Source organism: Aspergillus eucalypticola, assembly GCF_003184535.1.
Source record: "Aspergillus eucalypticola CBS 122712 chromosome Unknown BO83scaffold_19, whole genome shotgun sequence".
Classification (NCBI taxonomy): domain Eukaryota; kingdom Fungi; phylum Ascomycota; class Eurotiomycetes; order Eurotiales; family Aspergillaceae; genus Aspergillus; species Aspergillus eucalypticola.
Genome location: NW_020290293.1, coordinates 659,728 through 683,842, shown reverse-complemented (window position 1 = coordinate 683,842; position 24,115 = coordinate 659,728). Strand labels below are relative to the sequence as shown.

General features: G+C 49.1%; 7 protein-coding genes and 2 non-coding genes across 9 annotated transcripts; 3 read left to right on the top strand and 6 right to left on the bottom strand.

Annotated features, from left to right (window-relative positions):
* Positions 1-1,725: 1,725 nt before the first annotated feature.
* BO83DRAFT_t193 lies at positions 1,726-1,859 on the bottom strand. The gene has a single exon. It is a non-coding gene; the product is annotated as a tRNA-Ala (tRNA).
* Positions 1,860-2,231: 372 nt separating this feature from the next.
* Positions 2,232-2,366, bottom strand: BO83DRAFT_t192. Its single transcript has one exon. It is a non-coding gene; the product is annotated as a tRNA-Ala (tRNA).
* Positions 2,367-2,549: 183 nt separating this feature from the next.
* On the bottom strand, positions 2,550-4,241 carry BO83DRAFT_364900 (GNAT family N-acetyltransferase). Its single transcript, XM_025529645.1, has 3 exons — positions 3,792-4,241; positions 3,070-3,624; positions 2,550-3,002 (listed from the first exon to the last, which is right to left on the bottom strand). The coding sequence occupies exons 1-3, from the start codon at positions 3,906-3,908 to the stop codon at positions 2,964-2,966; spliced, it is 711 nt and encodes a 236-aa protein (XP_025386293.1). The 5' UTR covers positions 3,909-4,241; the 3' UTR covers positions 2,550-2,963.
* Positions 4,062-4,576, top strand: BO83DRAFT_400593 (uncharacterized protein; the record flags this gene model as incomplete). Its single annotated transcript, XM_025533409.1, has 3 exons — positions 4,062-4,133; positions 4,166-4,252; positions 4,370-4,576. The coding sequence occupies 3 exons, from the start codon at positions 4,062-4,064 to the stop codon at positions 4,574-4,576; spliced, it is 366 nt and encodes a 121-aa protein (XP_025386292.1).
* An 832-nt stretch (positions 4,577-5,408) lies between these two features.
* BO83DRAFT_364897 (ssDNA endodeoxyribonuclease RAD2) lies at positions 5,409-8,973 on the bottom strand. The gene has a single exon (XM_025529644.1). The coding sequence runs from the start codon at positions 8,856-8,858 to the stop codon at positions 5,451-5,453; it is 3,408 nt and encodes a 1,135-aa protein (XP_025386291.1). The 5' UTR covers positions 8,859-8,973; the 3' UTR covers positions 5,409-5,450.
* An 878-nt stretch (positions 8,974-9,851) lies between these two features.
* On the bottom strand, positions 9,852-11,576 carry BO83DRAFT_364893 (uncharacterized protein; the record flags this gene model as incomplete). Its single annotated transcript, XM_025529643.1, has 2 exons — positions 11,312-11,576; positions 9,852-11,258 (listed from the first exon to the last, which is right to left on the bottom strand). Exons 1-2 carry the CDS (start codon positions 11,504-11,506, stop codon positions 9,852-9,854), a joined length of 1,602 nt encoding a protein of 533 aa, XP_025386290.1. The 5' UTR covers positions 11,507-11,576.
* Positions 11,577-12,156: 580 nt separating this feature from the next.
* arg2 (acetyl-CoA:L-glutamate N-acetyltransferase) lies at positions 12,157-16,343 on the top strand. The gene is made up of 2 exons (XM_025534841.1): positions 12,157-13,591; positions 13,923-16,343. The coding sequence occupies exons 1-2, from the start codon at positions 12,309-12,311 to the stop codon at positions 16,141-16,143; spliced, it is 3,504 nt and encodes a 1,167-aa protein (XP_025386289.1). The 5' UTR covers positions 12,157-12,308; the 3' UTR covers positions 16,144-16,343.
* A 456-nt stretch (positions 16,344-16,799) lies between these two features.
* On the top strand, positions 16,800-19,909 carry BO83DRAFT_418773 (putative C6 transcription factor). Its single transcript, XM_025534840.1, has 5 exons — positions 16,800-17,960; positions 18,026-18,463; positions 18,523-18,910; positions 18,966-19,101; positions 19,172-19,909. Exons 1-5 carry the CDS (start codon positions 17,269-17,271, stop codon positions 19,621-19,623), a joined length of 2,106 nt encoding a protein of 701 aa, XP_025386288.1. The 5' UTR covers positions 16,800-17,268; the 3' UTR covers positions 19,624-19,909.
* A 204-nt stretch (positions 19,910-20,113) lies between these two features.
* BO83DRAFT_364884 (uncharacterized protein) lies at positions 20,114-23,956 on the bottom strand. The gene is made up of 3 exons (XM_025529642.1): positions 23,633-23,956; positions 23,360-23,568; positions 20,114-23,306 (listed from the first exon to the last, which is right to left on the bottom strand). The coding sequence occupies exons 1-3, from the start codon at positions 23,820-23,822 to the stop codon at positions 20,607-20,609; spliced, it is 3,099 nt and encodes a 1,032-aa protein (XP_025386287.1). The 5' UTR covers positions 23,823-23,956; the 3' UTR covers positions 20,114-20,606.
* Positions 23,957-24,115: the final 159 nt, after the last annotated feature.

Sequence of the window (24,115 nt, the reverse complement as noted above, 5' to 3'; positions counted from 1 at the left end):
GAGGTAGTGATAAAGACCTCTTCGCGCCCGTTCTGCTGCGCAATCTAGATAGCCAATACAACCGTGTCATCTCCAAAGGCAAATAAAATAACACTGCATGGAACCATATGATCCCTGACCCCGAAGCGCTTGTAGGGGTGCAGGAAAAGGGCCACAGCAATATACAACATGCTTTGAACTGGTTGAAGAGGTTCTTTATCCCGCAGACAGCAGTACAGCAAAAAAAAAGAAAAGAAAAAAAAACACGATTTGGTCATATGATTAAGCGCGAGGACCGTATGCTAGTTTTGGATGGCTATAATTCACACATTTCATTTGAATTTATCCTAACATGCCAGGAGAATAAAATTGTACCGATTTGTTTACCACCACATACCTCGGACCTGCTTCAACCGCTAGATGTTAGTGTTTTTGCCTCCCTAGGCAGTCATTACAGTTATCACCTATGGGAGAGCTTACAAACTGGCCAAGTCAACATCACAAAGCATAATTACATACCTTTATAGTGGCTAGCACAGGAGGATCCATGACTCCAGAAAATATAGTATCAGCTTAGCAATCACCAGGCCTCTGGCCCATTAGCAAAGAGCGGATCTTTAAGCAAGTAGGCTTTGATCTTGCTAATCTTCCTCAGACAGCTAGTATTCCATCTGATGCTGCAACACTTCCTCCACAGCCAGATCAGTATAAAACAATACTACGCTCGCTTGAGTCGGCCACGCCTGAACGCAGCGAGACGCTATACAAATACCTCGAGGACTGCTATCTGCATAAATGCTGCAGTACTGATCTACTCCGCCACGAACTACATGAATTACGCAAAAAACTTGAGTTTCGCACTGCCCAACGTCAGGTGCAAGAGAAAGGTGTATTTGTCCGGGCAGATGGCGTGGTTCTTGACCTCACAGAGGCAGATAAGACCCAACGTGCCTCTATACGAAAGAAGGCAGAAAGGGAAGCGAAACAGCAAGCAAATTCAGCAAAATCTGACGCTCTGAAGCAACGGGCGGATACTGATCAGGATACGCCTACAGTGCCTGCAAGAAGGCGGCGTCGTATTCCTGCAATCACTACACCTGTTCCTACAACTGTTCCTACACCTGTTCCTACACCTGTTCCTACACCTGTTCCTACACCTGTTCCTACACCTGTTCCTACACCTGTTCCTACACCTGTTCCTACACCTGTTCCTACACCTGTTCCTACACCTGTTCCAACGCGTGAGCCGCTTAACCAAACACCTAGTCTGCCACCTAGTCTGCCACCTAGTCTGCCACCTAGTCAATCTATACAGACATCCTACACACCTGCTCACGCCAATCTCTAGACACAGCTAGAGAATGACGTTGAAGGAAGACCTCGAATGGCACCTTTCGTGCTTATCCCTACACCTGCGTACATTGTTCCTGGCTATACAGATCCGATCCCTTCGGGATCACAATGCAAGGACCGAGCAAGCAGTTGGTGGCGCTACGAAGATGACCTCTCTCGATTAGGATCTTGCTCAGGGACCCTAATCTCAAATATTATTCCTGAATAGGATCATTCTACATACAAATTTGTATGATACGTTGATAATCGCTTAATTTTGAATCATATGAAATCGTTGTATGCAAATCGGTGGCAGGGCCGTGTGGTCGGGAGCGCGCGTTGCGGGTGTTTCGTAAGTGACCGCGGTGTGTTCCACATTCCCGGAGACCCCTCAAGCAAGAGGAAAAATTTAATAGCCCCTGGTGGGGATCGAACCCACAGCCTTAAGATCTCAATCTAGCTGCAGGGATAGTTAGTAACGTATTGGTGAAAAGGCATTTTCGGGAGTACTTGCAAGTCTTACGCGCTACCGATTGCGCCACAGGGGCCTGCCTGGCGGAGGGCAGGCTCACTATCATGCAATATCAGCTTGCTTTTGTGGCAACTAGTGCCTTACGTGAGACTTGGAAAATTAACTAACTACGTAACTAGTTAACTAGTTAATTACTATTTACGTATGACCTAAGCCCTTTCAGATTAGATGTGGTCCCATGGTTCCCGAAACCACCTCTCCTACTCTAGTACGTTTGGCAGAAACCGATAGCTTTATAAGTAGATCTCTTGAATCCTTGTAATACATCGGCTGTGGTAAAGAATGCAAACAGTGCATATAACTTGTACCATGTTAAAAGGTGGGAAAGGGGAAAAAGGTAAAAAAGAAAAAAGCCCCGGAGACCCTTCAAGAAGGGGGAGGAAAAAAAAGCCCCTGGTGGGGGTCGAACCCACAACCTTAAGATCTCAATCTAGCTGCAGAGATAGTTAGTAACATGTTTGCTGTAAAGGGGTCCTAGGGAGTACTTGCAAGTCTTACGCGCTACCGATTGCGCCACAAGGGCCACTTGTGTTGAAATGGCTTGACAAATTTGTCTTATTACCGCAAGGTGGCTGTGACCCACGGATACCGCATTTTCTTGTAAATTTCACAACACCTCCGCCAAGAATTTCCTAATGCGATTATACGAACATCGTGTTGCGGGTGGTGTTTATGCTTATTAGAGAGCATCCTAGAATTGCGCGATCTGAATTGAAGTTGACCTGATTCGGAAGCCACACTTTACAGATAAGATAAACTTTAACTAAATCATAACAAATCCATTTATATCGAAGGATTTCCTATGATGTATCTTACTCTTAAGTACCAACTTGGCTCAGGGTAAATATGCTTTGGAGCCAGTCATCCAAGCAGATGGATGGTGACTTTCCACCATCTCAAGCCAGACAAAAGTATCTGTCACTCGCTTCATATCCTTGGTAGTCTGAACTTTGGAAACCATGTCTGCCACCTTCTCTCCCTCCCCCCTCCACGTTAGATATTCTAGTCAAATAGCGTCGATATAGTTGGGAGTTGAACGCCTTTCACTGTAGAAAATGGTAGTAGTAGACATGGATGTTGCATGCTATTTGGATAGTAGGGGATACATCTACGATCCCATCTACGCCTTTATCTTTGGCTGACGGATCATACAATACAGCTGTGCTCATTAGCCCACCCACACGGCGACATAAGAAACGCAACCAAAGCTGAAAAGTCTCACATACTTTGCATTTGTCCTTGCCGTCGACACACTCAATCTCACTGACCATCTCGAACCCCAATTTCTCATAGATTATCAGGTTCGGGAATCCCTTGGAACTTTCCAAGTAGCAAGGCATGCCCTCTCGGTCAGCTTGTTGACTAACTACCTCGACCAATTTCCGACCCAGCCCCATTCCTCGCATTGAGGAGTCGACCGCGATCACATTGCAGAAGTAGTAGCCGCGGGGATCAGTCCAAACTCTGTCGTGAGTCTCCTGTTGTCGGGCTTTCCAGAGCCAGTAACGGCGGACATTAAGGCCACCTCGGCCGCCGAATCGGATGTTATTGTACAGCTGGCGGAAGGAGAGGATCCAGTCTTGCGCCCAGACGGACCAGGGGACAGGCTCGGACGGGGGTTGCGGGCTGTACCACCAGCAGACTCCGACGACGGGGGAATCGGTGGGAATCTTGTCTCTGGGGGTGTTGGTGGTGTATTTGGCCACGAAAATAGGCTCGTTGCAGGAAAGGCCGTAGAGGAAGTGTGCAGCAAGAGAGGCAGCGTTGCGGTGAATGTTGAACTGTTCATAATTTTGTTTAGTTTTATTTATATGGTAGAGCTGGGACTGGCAGTGCAGAGTAGGGAGCGGGATTCTACATGTACAACTCTAGCTCAGTCTGTACATCGTTCGAGGTACCTGGTATCTCTAACCGAGATTGGAAGGTCCTCGAACGGAGGGCTACTTACCCCGGATTTATTGTTGAATACCCAGTGAAAGTACGGGTCGTCGGCGAACGCTTTCTGTATGCATGCTACGGCCGAGGGGATGTCCTCTTTTGTGAGGGGAAGGATCTCGATGGCCATATTGGGTTTGTTTGTTTGCTTTGTTCTCGTAATTGGATTGGGCTTGGATTGGGGAAGATATTGAGTTTATGATGTATGATTCGAAAAACGTATTTGAAAAGTGCATTCAATTCCTACTGGCTCTGCGAATAGGTTGCGAAAGGGCAATAGTATATGCGTGAGAATGACGACGGAGGGGATAAAGAGAGAGCGCCATCTATTGATGGGAGCCGAGATAGACGGACAGTTGAGAAGGGAAAGCGCGGGTGAGTCGCGAGGACACCGACCAGATGAGGTCTTTGATGGAACTGGCAGTTAAGATTGATGAAGAGGAAGAAGAAGAAGAAGAAGGTGAGAGACGGACTGTGAGAGGGTATATTTATCTGGGTTTCCTCTCTTTCATGCTGCCACCCTCCCTTCGTTCCCAAATAGGCAAGTCCTACACCGACCCCGTGACAGCCCACGCTAACTTGGTTTGGTAGTTCGATGCGGCGCCGCCCGGCTCTGTTCTCCCCCTTCCCCACCAATCATATCCCCAAGATCGTCCACCATTGACGATCGCCAAGCCACTAGACGCGATTCGGCAGGTTGTGCCGGAGGATCAGCTGGTCGGCAGGGCTTATCGTGTTATGGGGATAGCTTCATGCACGGGGAAGCTGCCATCTACCGACCCTACGATAGCCGAGTGACGAGACGAGTGGCATATGAGATATAGCCGAGTTTGAATAAACCTTATGACGGGTTACGGAAGGGTACCTTAGAAGACAAGACTATCAGATCCGACCCACCTTACCGTGGCTGGGATATGGGTGCTATCGATTGAGCAATAGCCCCATTTGTGTAGCATAGAGCAGTGCTCGTTACACCGTGACAGATAATGTGTAATTGGCTTCCTAAAAGATCGATCACTTGAACTAGTCTTATATACAGGCCGAATATGGTAGATTTTGACCTATAGCCCCAGTTTGCGCTGGTGAAGTTACGGAGTACCTTTCTTTCTTTTTTTTTCTTCTCGCATTTTCATGACAAGCAGAGCATTCAGGGTTGGGTACGAAGTAACAAGATTTATTTTCTTGCTGACACTCGACAGCTACCCAAGGGGAAGGCCAGCCGGCCCACTTCTACTAACGGGGACTATCCCCACTATCTACACGGCAATAATAGTGGTACTTCCTTTACTGCTTTACTGCAGTGCGTACCTTTCTTTATGAGACAAAGTCTTTCTCTTGACCTAGCTAGCGACTCTGGCAGTTCCGGTCATCCATGGCAACGAATAGATCGTGTCGGTCAGGCCAAGTTGCCCCACAATCCAGGGGTATTGCAGGTGGATATATCGCTACTCGGAGTAGACGAGTTCACTAGTTTTCGCATATTGAATGCTAGAACAGCTCGAAGCAACTACAGAATACACCGATACTACACAAAGATCCCTAAGGCCTTAGATTACTCGGTACCCGCCGCACTATCATCAATATATTTTTCAGTAGTAGCAACAGCAGTAGCAACAGCGTGTAGCCACTTGTCAAGCATCATTATAGTCCTGACATCCCTGCGATCAACTGTCTACTTGGCGCGGGTCCGACGCTTTTTGTTGGTAGCAGTCCTCTCCGCCATATCTCCGTGCCCATCCGGTACATTTCGTGCTCCACGACGCCCTCGTTTGGGGCGCGTCTCCTTTCCTGTCGCTAGATTTGATGGTACTGGGCTCTCCAATGACCCATCTGCAGCTAGATCATGCAAGTGACTATCTATGCTAGTTGAATCAGCCTGTTCCACAGATACAGCTTGCTGCCGGAGTCGACTAAATGCTTTCTCCATCCTAGTCTGTCCACCACTGCGGACACGCGGTGCAAAAGCACCCGCTCCTTGCGGACCGCTGAAGAAACTAGTAATATTCGATTGTGTGCCCTCCTGCTCTCTGCGGTTCATATCGCGAATTACGGGCACTAGCACCTCATCAGTGCGTTCTTGACTCCAGCCAATTGTTGACATAAGGAAGTCCCTTAGACCATGCAAGTCGGGCACTCCCCACTGAAAGGGAGACGGGTCCGAATCCACCTCTGGTTCCAGGTACGCGGCATCGACTCGGGGATCGGGGAAAGATGGTGGTAGGAAGATTTTTGTAGCATGCTTTTTGAACTTCTTGTAGAATGTTGCATGGCTATCGTTGCCCATATTGAGTCCTGTCTGCACCTGCGTCCACCAATCACGGAATTCTTCCAGTGTCCCGAATTCAGTGAGGATCTCTAAAGCAGTTACAGGTCCGATGCCGGGGATTCCTTCTGTGTAGTCGCTCCCTAATAAATGGGCGAGTCTGATGAGTTTGGTGCGGAACAGAGAGTACTCTTTTTCTAGGTCAGTTGTGAGGTAGCATTCAACAAACTTGCTTTGATTGAACATGTTTTTGTAGACGCGTGTGCCTCCAAACAAAAATACATCACTATCATCGGTGATGATACCATCAACAAGGCCAAGTGACACCAATTCTGCACACTGGGCTTCAGCCTCCATAGGGGCCGTGACGTATGGAAGACCGAATAGCCTCAGCAACTGCTGGCATTCAGTAATCATGACTTGTGACACTTCGTCTGCATCTCGGCGGTCCTTCTTTTGCTGAGACCGCAACTGTCTTAGCTCTTGCTCGTAGTCAAATGGAAGTTCGGTGTGAGAAGTAGAGTTTAGTGTCGCTGCAAAGCGTACATGCTCTTCCCCTTCAGCCGCAAGCTGTTCGAGTAATTGCTCGTCTTCAGGATCTGAAAAATTGTCGTCTTCATAATATTCTTCCACTTGGTCTGATTGATCTAGGGTAGTTGGTTCCATCGGTATGTTGTCTGGCTGTATGACAACATCCTCGAACTCAGGCGATGGCGACGTTTCGGGGTGCCTCAAATCTGTTTCATCATCAATGGAGATGTGTTTCTCCGTCATAGATGGATTGGACGCATCCACTGGAATGATATCTCCCGTATGTGCTTCCAAAGCTTCGGCGTCCTTTGTTTCAGTGGCTTGTGCTTCGACAGGAGTTACTTGTGGTCCAACCTCGAGTTTGATTTGAGATTCTTGACCACTACCGTTCAATTGAGGAGTCGGCTCCAAGCCATTGAATGGTTTTGAGCCTTTTGAAGCCCCTGAATCATGCTCCCCCATCGTTTCTTCATCGCCAACGATGAACACGTGATCTGGTACATCCTGCTCACTAGGCGGCTTCACCACTGGACGATAGTGAGCCTCATCATTGACGAACTCAGCATCCTTGACACTTTGCGATGGCCCTGAGAACCACGGCGGCAGTATCTGGATATCCTTCGTCTTACTTGATCCATTGTCGGATTTTGTTGCACCAACTTCTTGTTCAGCTGATTTACCACGGTTGATCGACTTTCCAGCTTTGAACGGGTTGAGTGATTCAAAGGGTAGCGGACCATCGAAGGAGTTACCTGCCACTTTGGGCGGTGCTTTCTTTACTCTCTTAGATTGTGCTAAGGCGGCGACAAAGTCCATTCCTTCGTCATCACTATGATCCGTAAGGTCTGCGGGGGCCTCGTGGATAGTTGGAGGCATATAGTTCTGGTTAAGCTGGATTTCAGGTAGATCATCATCGTTGGCATCGGCATCGGCACCGACACCAGATTGGAGAGACATCGCGATCGCTCGTTGAAGCGTTTCGTCATCATCATCTCCAGTGGCATCGAACAATGTATCTGTGGTATGGTGGTTATGCTTCGCTAGTTCGTTCTGACCACCTTCCACGAAAAGGGAGTCATCGTTGACTTCCTGCAGCTCGGGGCCTCCTGTATCCAAGCTATCACGCATCTGGTTCCTGTTTGATTTGTCGAAAACCCCTTTCTGGAGGGAAGGCAGCTTAGGAAGTCGGTTCAATCCTTCGATAGGCACATCTTCAAAGCCACCATCATCGTCATCCGAATTATCCTCTTTGTCAGGGAAAATCAGCTGCTGACCATACTGATCAACATCGATAGGTTTATCCTCCTGGCCTTCTTTGTTTCCCACAACTCCCAGAACCCAGCCCCCTTCAATGGTATTATCCTTCACCAAGACATACTCCTTCCCGCGTTCTCCGGCAATACGTTGTCCTGATTTGTACAGAGCATCTTCACCATTCATGCCGTTGATATTCATCAGTCGTTGAGTTAAGTCATTGCGCTCCTTTACACGCTCGATCTGAAACTTCGAGAATGCCATTCTATTAGGGAACATGCTGTCTAGTTGCTCCTTTGAGTACCCCATCCGGAGACGGCTTCGGAGTCTGGCTGCATTGAGGATATTGTACCGGTCCGTCGCCGGGAGACTGACGAAGAATGGGCTATCAAAGTCAATTTTCGAGAAATCATACAAATTGATATCTTCTCCTTGATGAAATTGCCTCGCATATTCCTCCAATTCTTCCTGTGACATGATGCGAGGGTCATTGGGGGCCCCCATCTCTTCAAGGCTGGTTTGTAAATCCGGCAGATGATAGGCGTCTTTCTTCTTGAATGACCGCGTCTGCTTCTTTTCATGTTCGGTTATGAAAGCATCACCAACATAAACAGGGTTGTCCGGCACCTCCTCTTCATTTTCCGTTCTCCCCCTCCGGCGGATAGCTGCCTCTTCCTCAGCAGATCTTTGCAGCTGCACAGCCAGCAGTTTCCCAGCGGTCCGCGCGGCATCTTCTCGCCGACCTTCGCGCCGTTTCTTCCGGTTTGCTATAGTCTGGCGCTTGAGGACTGGGGCGCCACCATCAAACACGAAGACCGGCTGGATTCCGAAGTAGAGTAGCTTGCATATGCGGCGAAAGAAGCCCACGATATGAGAGTTCCGGAGGGCATTGCCTTCTTTGTCGCGTACCGCCTTCAAAAACTGGTAAATCCATATCGAGGCATCGACAGCCAGGCGCTTTTTATTGAGAGTTTCCAATTTGATGGGCCGTGCACAAGGATGTACGACCGTCCAGAGCCCATGGACACCCATGCTGCTTCAGCAGTCCCGATATTATGGGCTATGACAGCCGTACCCAAGTACCGAATACTTACACGTCATATACGTTGTATGAGATGAAACCTACTAGGCGATTGTTTTGACGACTCAAGACGACGCGGATCAACTGCAGTCGGGGGGCGTCGATGAGGTCATCGGACACTTTGTGACACGTGATACTGTCTGATATTGAATCACGTGATTTATATACCGGAGCCGACACGATGGCTTCAGGGGCTGATGGATCTCTCATAGATGTATGTCAAACGCCAAATTTGCAAGCTAATGGCGGGGAATATCTAGTTCATGCAAAATTAGCTCTCTCACAACCCTCATCACTGTGGTGACTCTGCTGGACTCATGTCTTCTGAACCCGGCTCACGTCTATCCATGCGCTTCCATTCAGCTGGGTAGTTCTCACCTGGGTGCGCTACTATGCTCTACAGCTTGTCTTTCCAGTATCAATCGATTCTCCTTTCTGCTCCAAAGATTGAAAATGAGTCTCACTTATTTTGAGGGTGACCTTCAGTTCCACGTTCGTTTTCAAAATTTGTAGGATAGAATCCGTGAACCCTCCGTCTACAAGGCAGCCTGTAGAAATCAGTCACAATCCCTCCCGGACATTGCTGATACATGGTACCGGAGCCCAGCGTACAGCGATGGTGAGGTATTTGAAGTGCTTTGGCGCACTGTAAAAGCAAACCAGTAGATCAACGGTGTATGTCTTGTTCTATCGGGCGCGTGTTCTTGACTTCCCTTAATGGAAGAACATAACTCTATGGTGGATCAGTATCGGGACTCTATGTATGGGCGGGGATGGTCATGTTTGCGATCTAATTAGGATATGTAGAAGTATAAGTCCGTAGACACAGTCAGGTTCGAAAGATGAGACCGTAGAATTTAAAGAGACCATGGACATGGAGATCGGGTACTGTGCCTGTGCATGATGAATTTCCCATGATACATGTAATAATGCACACAAATCAATCATTCCACCACTAACGCCACGCGGCACCCGGGAATATCAAACTTAGCACTTGATTTGAGGGAATTAGAGGCATCTGGTCCGACCACAGGCTGCGAATAAGTGATTGCTTTCTCCGATAGCGCACCAAAGAACTGAGGTACAACACCCAGGTCCTTCTCCGAGCCATCGGAAGAGCTGGGAATGGCCTCGGAATCAGCAACAATGCCGAAATCAAATCGGATGCTCCCCTCTTGACAAGAAGGATTCGGGGCATGGTCTGTTTCCACAGAAACAAAAAATTGAATATAGTCACCCGGTCCTGCAGCTTGAGACAAACTTGACATAGTTTCATCCAGTTGGGGCATCTCAAAGAACGCAGGCGGCGGGGTAGATATATCTGAGAGCGTTTGAGTCTCCTGGTCTGCGAAGATATCGTCCAGGCCTAGGAGCCCCTGATTATTGTCTGTTTCAATAAAAGTAGTTTCAGGGTCTAAAGATAGAAGGCCTTGTTTCTTTCCCCATCCACCGCCACCACTCATGACCCGATGGAGTTTGCCACCTGCGCGGATTGCCTTTACGAGGCTCTCCTGCATATTAGCGTTGTTTTCCAATTGAAAGCCCCTTTCGGAGTTCTCAATCAGGGCCCAAACAGAAACCCTTCGGTCAACAATGCCGTGTTCCTCAATGTAGCGTGGCAGTTCCTTTTCCAGTTCAGATGAAGCTGGCATTGGTTCCGTTGATTGACTATCCAGATGTTTTGCCAACTGACGAAGGATATTTCCCATGCTTGAGATAACTCTCCTTCGTTTGCCAACAGGATAGAGCGGTAGATTGAATGAATTTTGGACGGAAGCAACCGCTGAGATCACCGTGCAATTCGAGAGATTCACTGATTGCTCTAAGGTATATTGCTGAGAAGGCGTATATGTCCAGCGCGTGCCAAAAAGAGTGCTATCATTCCCGTTGATGAATATTGTATTGGCAAGACGCAGTCCGAGCTCATGAGTCGACCTCTGCAAAGCCTTGGAGTATGTGTCATTTTGAAGTGTAAAGACCAGACTGGACTCTGCAGCTTCCATACTCCGAACACGACGAGGAACAGCAATGGTTCCCTGTACATTTTCTGCCTTTACCAGCAAGAACGAAACTCCATCAGAGTCAGATGAAGTTTTGCTGTCGACAAGCCCTTCGAGCCTGGCGCGGCGGTCGGGTAGCTTATCGACCACGGCAACAATGGCATGGAGAGGTCCTGACGATTCGCGGTTGGGTGTAGATGGATATAAAGAGTTGATCAATTGTTCCAGAAAGCGGTTCGATGACACATCAATCCAGTGGGCGAATGCAGAAGTGACTAGGAGGACAGGTACGTAGTTTAACGAGACGGACTCTGGAATGGGGGATACGCTCGAAAGGACGTCATCTGGTGTCTCTTGAAACCCTTAGTCAATGGGAACGGTCATAGGCAGATAGCAATTCTCACAATTTGGCCCGGCGTTCTTGTTAGCCAGGTATATGCCAACGGAAGATCTTTAGCCTCAGTGCTTCTCGATGATGCAGCTGCGTTTTGGGAGATCAGTCGAACCAGGGATGTCGCTTTTGGTGTCAGTTTAGCATGTCCGACAGTAGCCAGCCGTACTGACAGAAAGCGCGGGACGCGCCCGAGTATTAAAGACATAGAAGCAGCATGGATATCGACACGGGATGGTCGATTGATACGAATAATAGCTGATTTGAGGTGATCATAAGTATTTGGGGAAATGCGGAGATAGCGGGAGAATTTCTGGCCTCCACCGCCCCGGCTTATCATATCGACATGTGAGCGGCAGGACTCACGTGATGATATGATGCTTCTCCACTTGCTTTCCTAAGAAATCTTCTGCCTTTCTTCGGCGTGTTGCGAAGGTAATAGGGGCAAATGTTAAGAAAAGTCGCGGTCGCTTTGTAGACAGTGTGTTCGTGTTGTACGCGCAGTGAGGGTTCATGCGGGCCCCCTTATACTTGGTAGATACACATGCATACTTTGGGCTTGATTTAGTTCTGATGCATCTTGTATAGATCCAACGCGCGGCTTTCATATTATGCATCCCGTTGTTTGGGGCCTTATGCAGAGCGATGGGGAGCCCCAATCTGGTCTTCATGGTGTCCGCGCAAATAATAAAAGTGCTAGTAGTTAATAATTATAATGATTAATAACACTTCTCCGCAGATAGGCCCAACAAGGGACGGGAGGCAAACCAGGCCGATAAGCAGCCTCACGTGATGCCAGGGACTTGACCCGCCCCCTCACAGAAGTCTTGATCGATTATACTCTTGCAGTTAAAGAGACTTTAAATGCTTTTACTCGATGGCCGCTAATGCCCGCCGTACTACACGGCATCTTGGACCAGCTTCTTCAAGGAGCAGAGGATTCTTACTCTCCTCCTGACTAAGTGATCTGACGCTTGGTTCAGAACGGGTAATCCACCCTGACTACTTTCATGATGCCAAAATTGTGGTCTGGCGCCAGCTCGGCGAAGATGAGTATTCCAAGCCGAGTTATGCCGGCTTCTCACGTCGCCAGATTAGCCATCTGGAACCCCCGTAATCACAGCACCAATGCCATAGCGACAGCTACCCGATCCGAAGATGGGCTATCCTCACCGACCCCCTCTGCCGACTCCGTGCCGCCACGATGGGCTGCTCTAAAATCAGCGAAGCCCTTCTCGGAGTTTCTGACAGATACATTCAACCGCCAGCACGACTACCTCCGCATCAGTGTGACCGAGCGATGCAATCTCCGCTGTCTCTACTGCATGCCTGAGGAAGGCGTACCATTATCTCCACCGGCTCATCTCCTTACCTCTCCCGAAATCATATACCTCTCGTCGCTCTTCGTCTCGCAGGGTGTGACCAAGATACGTTTGACAGGCGGTGAGCCTACAGTTCGCAAGGATATTATTCCCATCATGCAGTCGATTGGGGAACTGCGTCGCAATGGCCTTCGTGAGCTCTGTCTGACAACGAATGGCATCTCGCTACACCGGAAGCTGGACGCCATGGTTGATGCCGGCTTGACTGGAATCAACCTTAGCCTTGATACGTTGGATCCCTTTCAATTCCAGATTATGACGCGACGGAAGGGTTTCGATGCGGTGATGCGGAGTATAGACCGGGTGGTGGAATTAAACAAAGCCGGGGCTGGGATCAAGTTAAAGATCAACTGCGTGGTAATGCGGGGGATCAATGATCGGGAAATCATCCCTTTCATCGAGTTAGGGCGAAATAACCCCATTGAAATACGCTTCATCGAGTACATGCCCTTTGATGGCAATAAATGGAGCCAGGGTAAGATGGTCTCTTACCAAGAAATGCTGGCAACCATCCAGGAGAAGTACCCCACTCTCCAGAAGGTGCCAGATCACAAGAACAACACAAGCAAAACTTATCAGGTTCCTGGCTTCAAAGGCCAGATTGGCTTCATCACCAGCATGACGCATAACTTCTGCGGTACCTGCAACCGGTTACGCATTACATGTGACGGGAATCTGAAGGTCTGTTTGTTCGGTAACGCCGAAGTGTCCTTGCGAGATATACTTCGGAAGGAAAACAACGGGGAGCCCATTAGTGAAGCAAGGATGAAGGAGCTGGAATCGGATGATCTTGTCCGGAGTGAGGAGCTGCTGGATCTCATCGGAGTAGCGGTCAAGAGGAAGAAGGCAAAACATGCTGGCATGGGTGAGCTCAAAGATATGAAAAACAGGCCGATGATACTTATTGGTGGGTAAGCATGGATCTGTCAAATATCTTGGTATGATTTGTCTTTCTTTTGGGGTGGCCACTCCTTGGGCTGGTGACACGACTTATATGAATCATGAAGAGTGCATAATTTTCTTTACTACTGGCAGACCGGGCTGATAGACATCAATCAGAAAGTAATCCATTCTTCACTATGAATGCTACTATACGGAGTATACTGTGTAGCCATCCCCCAATTCACGTGACTGTTGTTGCCTATGACATGTTGCGGCCCCATCGGAGCTCCTAGTGTCTGTCACGTGGGCGCCTAGCGACTTTTCAGCCCAATCGATCGATGGCCACCTCTCCATCTACAGACCGACGCATCCTCAAAGTGTCACCTCCGGGTCCGAAACTATGAGCTCCAGGACCTTGGTCGGGCTGCGATCGGCTACATCGACACACCTGCAACGCAGCGGTGTTGCTGCCGCTACCGCCGTCAGCAGTAGTAGTACTAGTAGTAGTGGCAGTGCCCCGCGTCGATGTCTTTCCTCGGCTTCCGGTCGGCAAGTGCAGCAGAGTGCCGAGTTCTCCTCCAGCAGCAAAACTTGGGATCGTTTAGGTCGCCGCGCCAAGGAGAAGCTCCTAGACCGTGAATTCTTCCTCAGCTTGTTGAACTCAGCCTCAACCAAGCGTGAGGCCAAATCTTATTTGGCCCGTCTCAAAGCTCAACACCAAGGAACTACTCCCGTGAAGCCGGCCGCCAAGCAATCCGGATTATCGGAAGCGACAGCACCAGTGTCGTCGGGTGCCAGTTCAACCTCATTCTATGGCGCCTCCCGATCGGTCTATGACAGCCCCGTCTTCAGACATGACTCGACTCCAACACCCCCCCTTCAAGATGTGTCCGAGCGCCTGCACCTGGCCCTGGTCAAGATAACCACTCCGCAGCTTCTCGATGACTCGACCGTCAACGGCGTGGCCAAAACCCTCTCGCAGCTGAATCGTCTGGGAATGGCTTGTTGTGTGGTAGTCGACCCGGGCACAGCAGGCGATCCTAACAAACTGCGGAGGATTGCGGCCGAGCAGGCAGATCGCATCTCAACAGCTGTGGATGCCCAGCCGGACTCGAAATCAGCTCACATCGACTCTGTCCTATCCGTTTCTGCGCTGAACCCTGAGGCGCCCAAAGTCCTATCCCGGAAGGTACTGCTCGGGCCGTTGCGCGATGGTCACGTCGTGGTCTTGGCTCCCATTGCTTACACAGAAGACGTTCCTCGAGCAGTGACAGTCTCGGCCAGCGATGCCATCCTGGCCCTCACCAAAGAGCTGGCCGGACTGGCAACAAATCCTGACCCTGATGAAGACCCAGTACTGACGGCTCAACGGATCGCGGCCCTGCAGGAGGAAGTGTCTTTGGATCGAGTTATCCTCCTGGACCCCTTGGGCGGGATTCCTGCTTTCAGTGGGCCTCAAACGTCCCATGTTTTTATTAACATGGAACAGGAATTCGACGATATTGAGAACGAGTTGCTGCGGGTGTGGCAGTCGGCAGCATCTGCAAAAAATAATCTTCCTGAGGAAGGTTTACCGTCCATTGCTGATAGCAATCCTCTCTCCAAATTCGCCGACACGGAAGTCGTCCCAGTGCCCCCTAGTCAAAAAGAGTACTCGTCAGACCTAACCTTGGATACAAGCATGGTGGAGGGCCACATAAATAATCTGCGACTAAGCCAAGCCGCACTGGCGATGCTACCCTCGGCATCGTCTAGTATCATCACTTCCCCACTCGAAGTTGCAAATTCAGCACAGAGCCCCGGAGGCGCTAGTCCAGATGTATCAGCTGTTGGAACCCGACGACAGAGGAACCCGCTCATCCATAATCTTTTGACCGACAAGCCTTTGCTCTCGTCTTCTTTGCCCCTAAGCCGACGTGCAGCCCTAAATGGCAGAGGGGACTCGATTGTTACACAGGCCTCCCACACCACGTTTGTCAAGCGAGGCATGCCGCTGACCATCATTCCAAATCCATGGCTTTCACCTTGGACGGCCAGAGATCGGCCGCGCCTGGGGCTCGATGATCCCTCGATCGACCTGCCCCGACTGGTCCATCTCATCGAGGATTCCTTTAACCGCAAACTTGACGTACAAGACTACCTCAACCGAGTCAACGGTCGCCTGGCCGGACTCATCATTGCAGGGGAGTATGAAGGAGGCGCCATCTTGACCTGGGAGCTTCCTCCCGGCGTAGAGGATGATGGAAGTGAGGCGAGCCAAGCTCGCATGGTTCCCTATCTGGACAAGTTTGCCGTTCTGAAACGTAGTCAAGGTGCCGGTGGTGTGGCCGATATCGTCTTCAATGCAATGGTCCGCTCTTGTTTTCCGAATGGCGTGTGCTGGCGCAGCCGCAAGGACAATCCCGTGAACAAGTGGTACTTTGAGCGCTCGCAGGGGACATGGAAACTATCGGATATGAATTGGACCATGTTCTGGACTACTCCAGGACTGACGGACGATTCTCAAAAGTTTCGGGATTACGAGGCCGTGTGCCGCAGTATCCAGCCGAGCTGGGCTGATGACACCGGTGTTGTGGATTGATTGATTTACCTGAACATATTCGTAACACATGTATATACCCATTATCCGCTTGTTCGTTCGAAGTGAGGACCTAGGTGCTTCGTATCTTCTCGTAACGAGCTGCATCAATTCCAACCTAATTCATTTCAAGTCGGATTCTTCGACCGTGGAAAAGTGGGATCATTATGATGCTCAGCGACGAGAAAGTGATCAACTTGAGTAGATCCAGAAATAAATTACACGGCATCCAACCGGCCAATACGGATGTAATAATATACAAAAGGATCTCGATAATATAATAACCGTGGACCTGTAGTCTTCGTCCCTATTGCGATTCATAATCGACCGAGAGAACCATAAAGAGCACTACTACCATAGCAAGGAGTAAGGTTAGTGCTTAATAGATTCTCCCAGCTAATGGAGCTTGGCTAAGTACTAAGTATCTTTCAAATGGGGGAGGAAGATGGATGAACTATTGATCCATCCATCATCCGGGCATTTGAGGACCACCTCCCAAGGTGGACTAGTGCTCGTGCGGAAGGTCTTCGTACACCAATTGGGGGCACGTGGTTGGTCGCCCTGGCTGACTCAGCCCTTCCCCACCCGCCACAGGGATCTTTTAGCAGATTCCGATAAGACAAGCAAGAATTTCGGCAATTAATCTCTCTCCTGGCCTCTTTCGATCGCGCGCTTCCAGAAACGCAAGGAGATCTTCGGCCTCCAGCCAGACCGAGCTGCTTGCTTCTTCTATCATCTTTTCAAATCAAACGGTGTGGGGTTATTCTTCTCAATGACTATGCACTTATCAGCGCTTCCTCGCGATTAGCATTCCATCCTCCTCTCCTTCCCCTCCTCTCTCTTTTTCCCCTCGTTTTCCCCTCCCAGTCCCGTGAGATTCAATGCTTTCCCTCGGCCTTGCGATCTAGCCGGGTCCAACGAGTGTGGATGACTTGACTAGGCACAAAACACTGTTGAAACCACCGATCATCTTGCAGCTCCTCCCGCTCTAAAATCCTACCCACCTCTCGGTGTTAGCCCGGGATTCTGACCTGTCATATCTGCCCGATAAAAAAAGAAATCAATCGCCATCGCTACCGCCTATGATCTTCGGTTTGCGCCAACCATAAGACACAATTGGGGCGCATCATGCCGCCAACCACAGCTCCCACCACTGCCACACCGAAGCTGGCCTCTCCGGGTTTCAATGCTGGCGCCAGACCATACCGGTCACACAAGGTTAGGGCCTGCGACTTGTGCAGGAAACGCAAATCGCGATGCACCGTTGACATCCCTGGTCAATCATGCCTATTATGCCGCGTTCAAGGAGCGGATTGTCACTATCAAGAAGAGGCCAATAATGATCCTTCACTCACTAACGGCCATGAATCGAAACCGTGGGTGCCAGATCACACGCGCGTCTCGTCGCTAGGACAGAAACGGAAGCATACCCCAGACGCAATCGATTCCCCGTCGCACCCCAGCCGCCGCCGCGCTTCCAGCGTCGCACATTCAGACTCAGCCCTAGACCGTCGGAGAAGTGATTCCAGGAGCCAAGGGGTCGATGACCCCCATAATGAGTCGGTCTTGATTGTTGGTCCTGTCGTGGCCGAGGATGCCCAGGTTATCGAGAGATACATGCCGCCGGAACGGACCAGCAAATCGGTCGAACCAAAAAGCCAGCCATACAACGTCTACTCGAGCGATCCTCGGAAACCCATTCTTTACACTACTGTATCCCGGCGGAGGCAGGGTATGCGGGTTGGAGTTCCTCCCGGGGAGAATCAAAAGGAGATTCTCGAGCAGATCCTTGGCCCATTCAAGCGCGACCTAGTTAGACTGTACGCTTTCTCTTAGAACGGATCCCGGAGGTAGTTTGAGACACCATGCTAATTCTCCTTCTCAGATTCATCGACCGGTTCAATGCCGCATTTCCGATCTTTGATGGGGAAACTTTTTGGGAGGCGTTCTTGTCGGAGTCCCCAGGTGACCCGCCAGCCTCGCTCCTATGCCAGGTCTATTCGATGTCGCTAGTCTACTGGAAACACACTCCTAAGCTGGCCTGTCACCCAAAGCCAGATGCCCGGTACGCGGTCAATATGACTGTCGCTGCGCTCCACGAGGAATTTTCGGCGCCTGGGCTCTCAACAGTCAGTGCAGCCCTCATCGATCTTACAGGTCGGCCCATCTTCTCAATGACAGGAAATGCCATCAGCTGCGGGCGCATGATTTCCCTTGCACATTGTCTCGGACTGAACCGCGATCCAAGCCACTGGAAACTATCCCGCCCCGAAAAGAACCACCGCATGCGGCTTTGGTGGGGCGTCGTTATCCATGATCGCTGGTAAGCCTATCTGACTTACGCCCATAAATGGATCTGGCGTCTCACTAACATGCACTCAGGGGGAGCTTTGGTCACGGCGTGCCTCCTCAGATTGCGAAAAATCAATACGATGTTCCTCTTCCAACAATTGAAGTTCTGATTCCCCAGGCTTCTCGGACCCCCGAGCGCGTGCGAGCTGCGCATTGCCACATTGCTCTGTGCCGGCTCACGGAGATCTTAGGCGAGCTATTACCCCTTGTCTACGGCTTGCAGTCTCGAGCCCACCGCGAAACGACGAAGAAGGTGCGACAAATTCGCACAGATCTCGACGCGTGGGAGGACTCTCTCCCCGACTGGCTTCGCAACCCCATTAGCACAAATACCACGGAGGAGCGCATCTCCGGGACAAGCAGTCTGCAGCTCGGCTTCCTTGCAGTGAAGATGCTTGTCAGCCGTGTCGAACTCAACGTGAGTCCCTTTGGGCCCTATCTATTGGATTCGCATCTTTACTAACTTTGCCTAGGAGGTCAACAACGCCGAAGCAGATAACCCGGAGGCGCGCCGGTACTTCCAAACAGAATGTCGGCGATCCGCCGAAGAAATCGTGCAATTCATCTCCTCCCTCCGGAAACAGAACTTCCAGGAATTCTGGCTCCCATGTATGCTGCATCCTCAAGATATCCTACATGATCCGGCGAAGAAACCGAGATGGCACTAACAACTTTACAGACAGCGCTTTCCACCTAACCACAACCGCCACCCTCCTCGTCCGCTGCGCTCTCGAAACCACTGACCCCGAAGTGGCCCGCTCTTGTCTAGCCAATGTCGAAACCTTCCGATCCATCCTCCGCCGTGTTCGCGAAGAAGAAGACTGGGACGTTGCCGACATGTGCCTCGATCACTGCGAGCGTCTCCTCAATCGCCTGAACAACAGCACCGGCACCACCACCAGCGCTGAACATCCACCCACTTTCACAGATCTTGGTCAGCCACCAGATAGCACCCACCCTCATCGATTAGTGAATCCCGCCGCCATCGCCCTCCCAGAGACACAAACAAACAACGATATTGTCGACGACATGATGAGCATCTCCGGGACATTCGGCACGATGGACGGCTTTCCATTCGACATGACAGGGATATGGGATGTTTCCGTATTCCAGGATGTTAACCTGACATAGGGGTGCCGCTCAAAAGAGGATTCCGTTATCATCTGGCTGCTTGCTATTGTCCTCCTCATTTCAACTTGGGAGTGGATTTTTTTCTTATTTTTTTTTTCTTTAGTGTTTGTATTTGGTCTAACCGGTTACAAGGGTTGTATTCAACAACAGTACGTATGGATCGGACATAGGATGGTGTGTGTGGTTTTGTGAAGTTTTATTTCATATACCCAACTTCGTTTGCGTGGTTTCTCTTTCAGGGGGTATGATTGAATAGATTTGCTGTCTGATTGTATATATAACGCAGGATACAAGTGTCACACTGCATTGATGATAGTATTCTTCATTTACAGTATACTGACGGAAGTTATCAATGAATGTAATAGGCCTCATACGAGTACCAAAATCTATGCAATGGATCGAACGTGGATGTTAATGGATGGATGACAATACTAGTTAGTTACTCATCTCACGTGTAGTAGTGAATCTTCTGTTGCCACAGTTAGTGTGTACCATTTGCCCGATTGCCGCTTTTGCCAGCCGTACAAATGTAAAATCTTGGTTTTACTGCCGGCGGCATAAATATGAGGTTTCGAGTAGATTTAAGACTCCAATTGGCCACCCAGACAGCCACTCAAATGACGCTCTAAACAACCCTCCAAGAAGCTATCTAAAAACGATCTTCGAAATTATCTTCCAAGTAGTCCTCCAAGCAGCTCTCCAAGCAGTTCTTCAAGAAGCCACCACCTGGCTGGTGTGGCGGTAGCATCTCCCCTCATTCATATTTCTACTTTCAGTAAGACTATGTTTTGCTTTTGTTTAGTTATGTTTAGCTATGGTGGTGACCTCCCTACGTCGTAGCATGTGTTGCTTTGTTAATTATGTGTGAATCCTGCGAGTTTGGGGAATTCGAGGGCATTCTGGGCTATCTTCTTAGCTTCAAACGGTGAAGCAACATGCAGGGATAGGGGAGAACGGTACATAGACAGCACATCATCAAACGATTAACGAGGAAGTGGGCTGGTATTCCCCCCACGCCTAAAGCGTTCAAGCAAGGGATGAGCATTATTTTGACTACCAATGTGGATAAACCGTCTCGGGAGTCGCGAAATGTCCTCCAATGATTTCTTCTCCAGAACCTCCACCAAAGTGTTCGCCCTGAAAACCATATTAATGGCTGGATTTGTTGCATAGTATACCACTTCACGACCGAAAGAATCGATGTATCTAACCCGGAAGGCTAGACGTAGGGCCGGATCATCGTGAGCTTCAGAGCTTGAGGTTGCATATAGACTTGAATGTATCTCTCCCAAAGGACGAAGCTCCAGTTTGATAAAGACCATTTCATCTAAGATATCCATATTAGCCGGGAACAGAATCTCGCAATAGTAGATATAGATGTGGCGCTTGAGCTGGTCTTTAAGCTTATAGCTATATTCACGATTCCGGACGTCTTCATTTTTCCACACAACACTTTTCACGCCCTGCCGCTTCTTGTCACTAGCCCCAGTGATGACGGGCTGTGCAGCAGTGACACCGACGGGGTCAAGAAAACCTTCACCTATAACTCTGGCTGTAAGGCCTTGAAGGATATCAATGGGAGCTTCGTAGTCCCTATCACCTGCCTCGGCCTGACACTGTTCTACCAGTCCTTTCATTTCTGCTGCGCCCGTCTGAAATTCTTGACCCTGCAATTGTGAAAAGCATTTCAGTGCTGCAATAGACTCCAGATCAGTGGATGGCGCATCAGTTGCTCCTTTATCAGAACTAGTAGAACATCTCTCCTTGTCTTGAGGCCGCGGTGACTCCGCACACAGCCGAGATAATCGGTTTCTGTAATCGATCTCCCGCTCGTCTAGATGCTTGTGAACAAAGTCTCCTATCTTTTGATACTGCTCCACGTTGAAGGATTCATGAACCCTCACCCTTTCAGTGACTCGCCTGCTTGGCTGCGGGCTTCTTTCTTTGGGTTCGTCCCCATCACTTTTCGGTCTCTTTGGAAGGAATTTCAAAACCATCAAAAGGCCGCGAGTAAGTGAGCCAGCAATCTTCTCTATTTCTTTGATATCTTCAGCTTGACCCATGTTTCTTCTGGCTAGCCAGAGCCGGACACCCTCATCCACAGTGTCAGCAGTCAGGGCTTCTCCTCCGAGTCTTTCTTTCCTTGCTTGGCGCAAGATATAACCAATAACGCTGCTGTTTTCACAGAAAAACGGTCTAATATCATACTTTAACGATGGAATGAAGTTAACCGCAAATCTCAGAGCCTCGCTTATCTTGATACTATGTCTTGTGCTAACGGACCAGATCTCTGCAGGTAGAGGAGGACAGCAGATAAAAAGACGATTGCGTAAGGAATCACGATAGAGTGGATAGTCAAATCCGCGTAAAGACAGAGTATGGCGCGAAGATCTCACAATGGCTCGTATAAGTTTCTCTGATCGAGGACCATATAGGAAAATAATCTTAGCTTGACTGGTTGCGAGCAGAGTTTCATGGAACTTTCTGGCATCAGGATCTGTCAGAATATCATGACCAAGATGCTTAAGACCTATACTCGTAAAACTCTTAAAGTCATAGGTCCAGACAAGAATATTTCCCTCAGTAAAGCCACATCCATCTAGAGACCATGGGATTGTGAGCATGTGCTGCTTGTCATCATTATCACCAGCCCTCATGGGCGTATCATTCGCCCCTGAAACAGCAGCATAGTCAAGAATTGCGGCCACTTCGGAGGTCAAACTACCACAGAAGGGTATATGAGCCAAATCTTCACTGAAATCGGATGTTTCTTGTTGTAGCTGGAGTGATTCTTTGACCTTGTTAAAGGCCTCTTCGTCATTATTCAAAGCGATTTGTAATGCAATGTCGAAATCTTTCTCGAACACAGCCTTGATACTTTCTTTTCGTCTTAGCTTCTCAGAAGCTGCCTTCTGTCGTGAGTTGAAAACGGCCCAGTATTGGATCTGTTGATCTGGTGCCTTACTGGGACCAATATTTGCCTTGGTCCGAAGTTCTTTGTTCAGAGCCAAATTTCCCTGCACGAGCGGTGACATTATATTAAGACCCCATCCCAAGGTTGAGGCCATACCATCATTCTGGTACTTTGATCCCAGTCGATTCAACATTCCGTGATGGGTCCTGAAAGCTCTGCAGAACAAGGCCTCAAGTAGATTGCTGCAGGCTTGATACCATCCATCAGTCACCGTGTCTTTAGGGAAACCCCAAAGCTTGATAAACCTAGCATATCGATGACCGTTTCCTATCCACAGATTAAAGTAATAGAGACTTGCTGTTGATCCTTTGATAATTTGCTGGGCATGTTGGCACACAATCCGCCGCCATGATAAAGAGCATTGGCCTATATATAGCCTCCACCATGATGTATCTCGGTCATCACATACAATGCTTGCGTAACCTAAAGGCATATTCCAGCGCTCATTACTATCACTTTGTTGACAGAAAATTGCGTTCAGTGCAGTTCTTGTTACTTCATGGCCCTGGAACTGGATAATGTGTGGACTTATAAGGTGGATCAGAGATTCTGTTACTTTCTCCACACCACCATGCTCATCAATGATCTCAGGGTAATTGCAATGAGGCGATGATGATCCCGGTAATAATCCCTGTATGATTTCACTGATCATTTCACTGCACAGTGGCTTAAGGTATGGAAAGATGAATTTTTCTTGCAGTGAAAGCTCCTAAGATTGGTCATTACTAAGGGCAATCGTTGCTGGTAAAGTTGAATACTCACATCCCTCACGCTTTCATTGATAGCAAACCACTTCTTGTCCGAATGCTCGGGTGACTGCACAGATATATTCAGATTTACTGAAGTGTAACGGTCCAATGTCCTCTGTCTTTTAGAAGAGATCAATTCTGATACTGAGCTCTGTCTCTTAGTGGTGAACATCCCATGTTGCTTCGATCTCCCTAGCATCGGGTTCAAGCTAACGTCTAAAGCTTTCCAACAGAGTTAGCAGATATGCATAGTATACAAGAGCTTTCTCTCTGCGTGATAACATACATTCTGGCGTATTCGGGCAGATAAACTGATGGTGCCCTTTAGTTTTGCATCTTCTGCACGTAATCTTCGTACACTTGATGATGTTATGGTCCCCTTTGCAGTAGATGCAACTCTTGAATTCAGGACAGTATTTATCAATATGCGCCAAAGACTTGCAGTATTGACACGCTCGTTCCGGGTTATAGGACATGATTCCGAGGCAGTGTGAGCTCGTACCGTGCAAATGGTTTCCTATTGTTTCCTGTGTGGCTGTAGTATGGGATGTCAAGACGAAGGGTCAAAGATATATGGATTTGATCTATCTAGATCTCAAGAAGATGGTTGGTGATTGGAAGAGGTGGTGGTCAGAGGCCACGCAGGAAGAGGAGGCGAAGGATCAGCTGACAGCTGCCTGGCTGCAGTGAATGTCTCAACAGCATCTACACATCGTGTGTCACATGCCTCATGTGACTTTTTTTCGTGGCGTCATCATTATATGATTGA

Bases quoted from the DNA above. Each gene is read 5' to 3' on its own strand.
- BO83DRAFT_364897 (XM_025529644.1), bottom strand. From the start codon at position 8,858: ATGGGTGTCCATGGGCTCTGGACGGTCGTACATCCTTGTGCACGGCCC.
- BO83DRAFT_418773 (XM_025534840.1), top strand. From the start codon at position 17,269: ATGCCGCCAACCACAGCTCCCACCACTGCCACACCGAAGCTGGCCTCT. The intron at 17,961-18,025 runs GTACGCTTTCTC...TCTCCTTCTCAG, and splicing joins AAGCGCGACCTAGTTAGACT to ATTCATCGACCGGTTCAATG. The intron at 18,911-18,965 runs GTGAGTCCCTTT...AACTTTGCCTAG, and splicing joins TCAGCCGTGTCGAACTCAAC to GAGGTCAACAACGCCGAAGC.
- arg2 (XM_025534841.1), top strand. From the start codon at position 12,309: ATGATGCCAAAATTGTGGTCTGGCGCCAGCTCGGCGAAGATGAGTATT. The intron at 13,592-13,922 runs GTAAGCATGGAT...CTCCATCTACAG, and splicing joins CCGATGATACTTATTGGTGG to ACCGACGCATCCTCAAAGTG.
- BO83DRAFT_364900 (XM_025529645.1), bottom strand. From the start codon at position 3,908: ATGGCCATCGAGATCCTTCCCCTCACAAAAGAGGACATCCCCTCGGCC. The intron at 3,625-3,791 runs GTAAGTAGCCCT...AATTATGAACAG, and splicing joins TATTCAACAATAAATCCGGG to TTCAACATTCACCGCAACGC. The intron at 3,003-3,069 runs GTATGTGAGACT...TAATGAGCACAG, and splicing joins ACGGCAAGGACAAATGCAAA to CTGTATTGTATGATCCGTCA.
- BO83DRAFT_364884 (XM_025529642.1), bottom strand. From the start codon at position 23,822: ATGTCCTATAACCCGGAACGAGCGTGTCAATACTGCAAGTCTTTGGCG. The intron at 23,569-23,632 runs GTATGTTATCAC...TCTGTTGGAAAG, and splicing joins CTGCCCGAATACGCCAGAAT to CTTTAGACGTTAGCTTGAAC. The intron at 23,307-23,359 runs GTGAGTATTCAA...GACCAATCTTAG, and splicing joins TCAATGAAAGCGTGAGGGAT to GAGCTTTCACTGCAAGAAAA.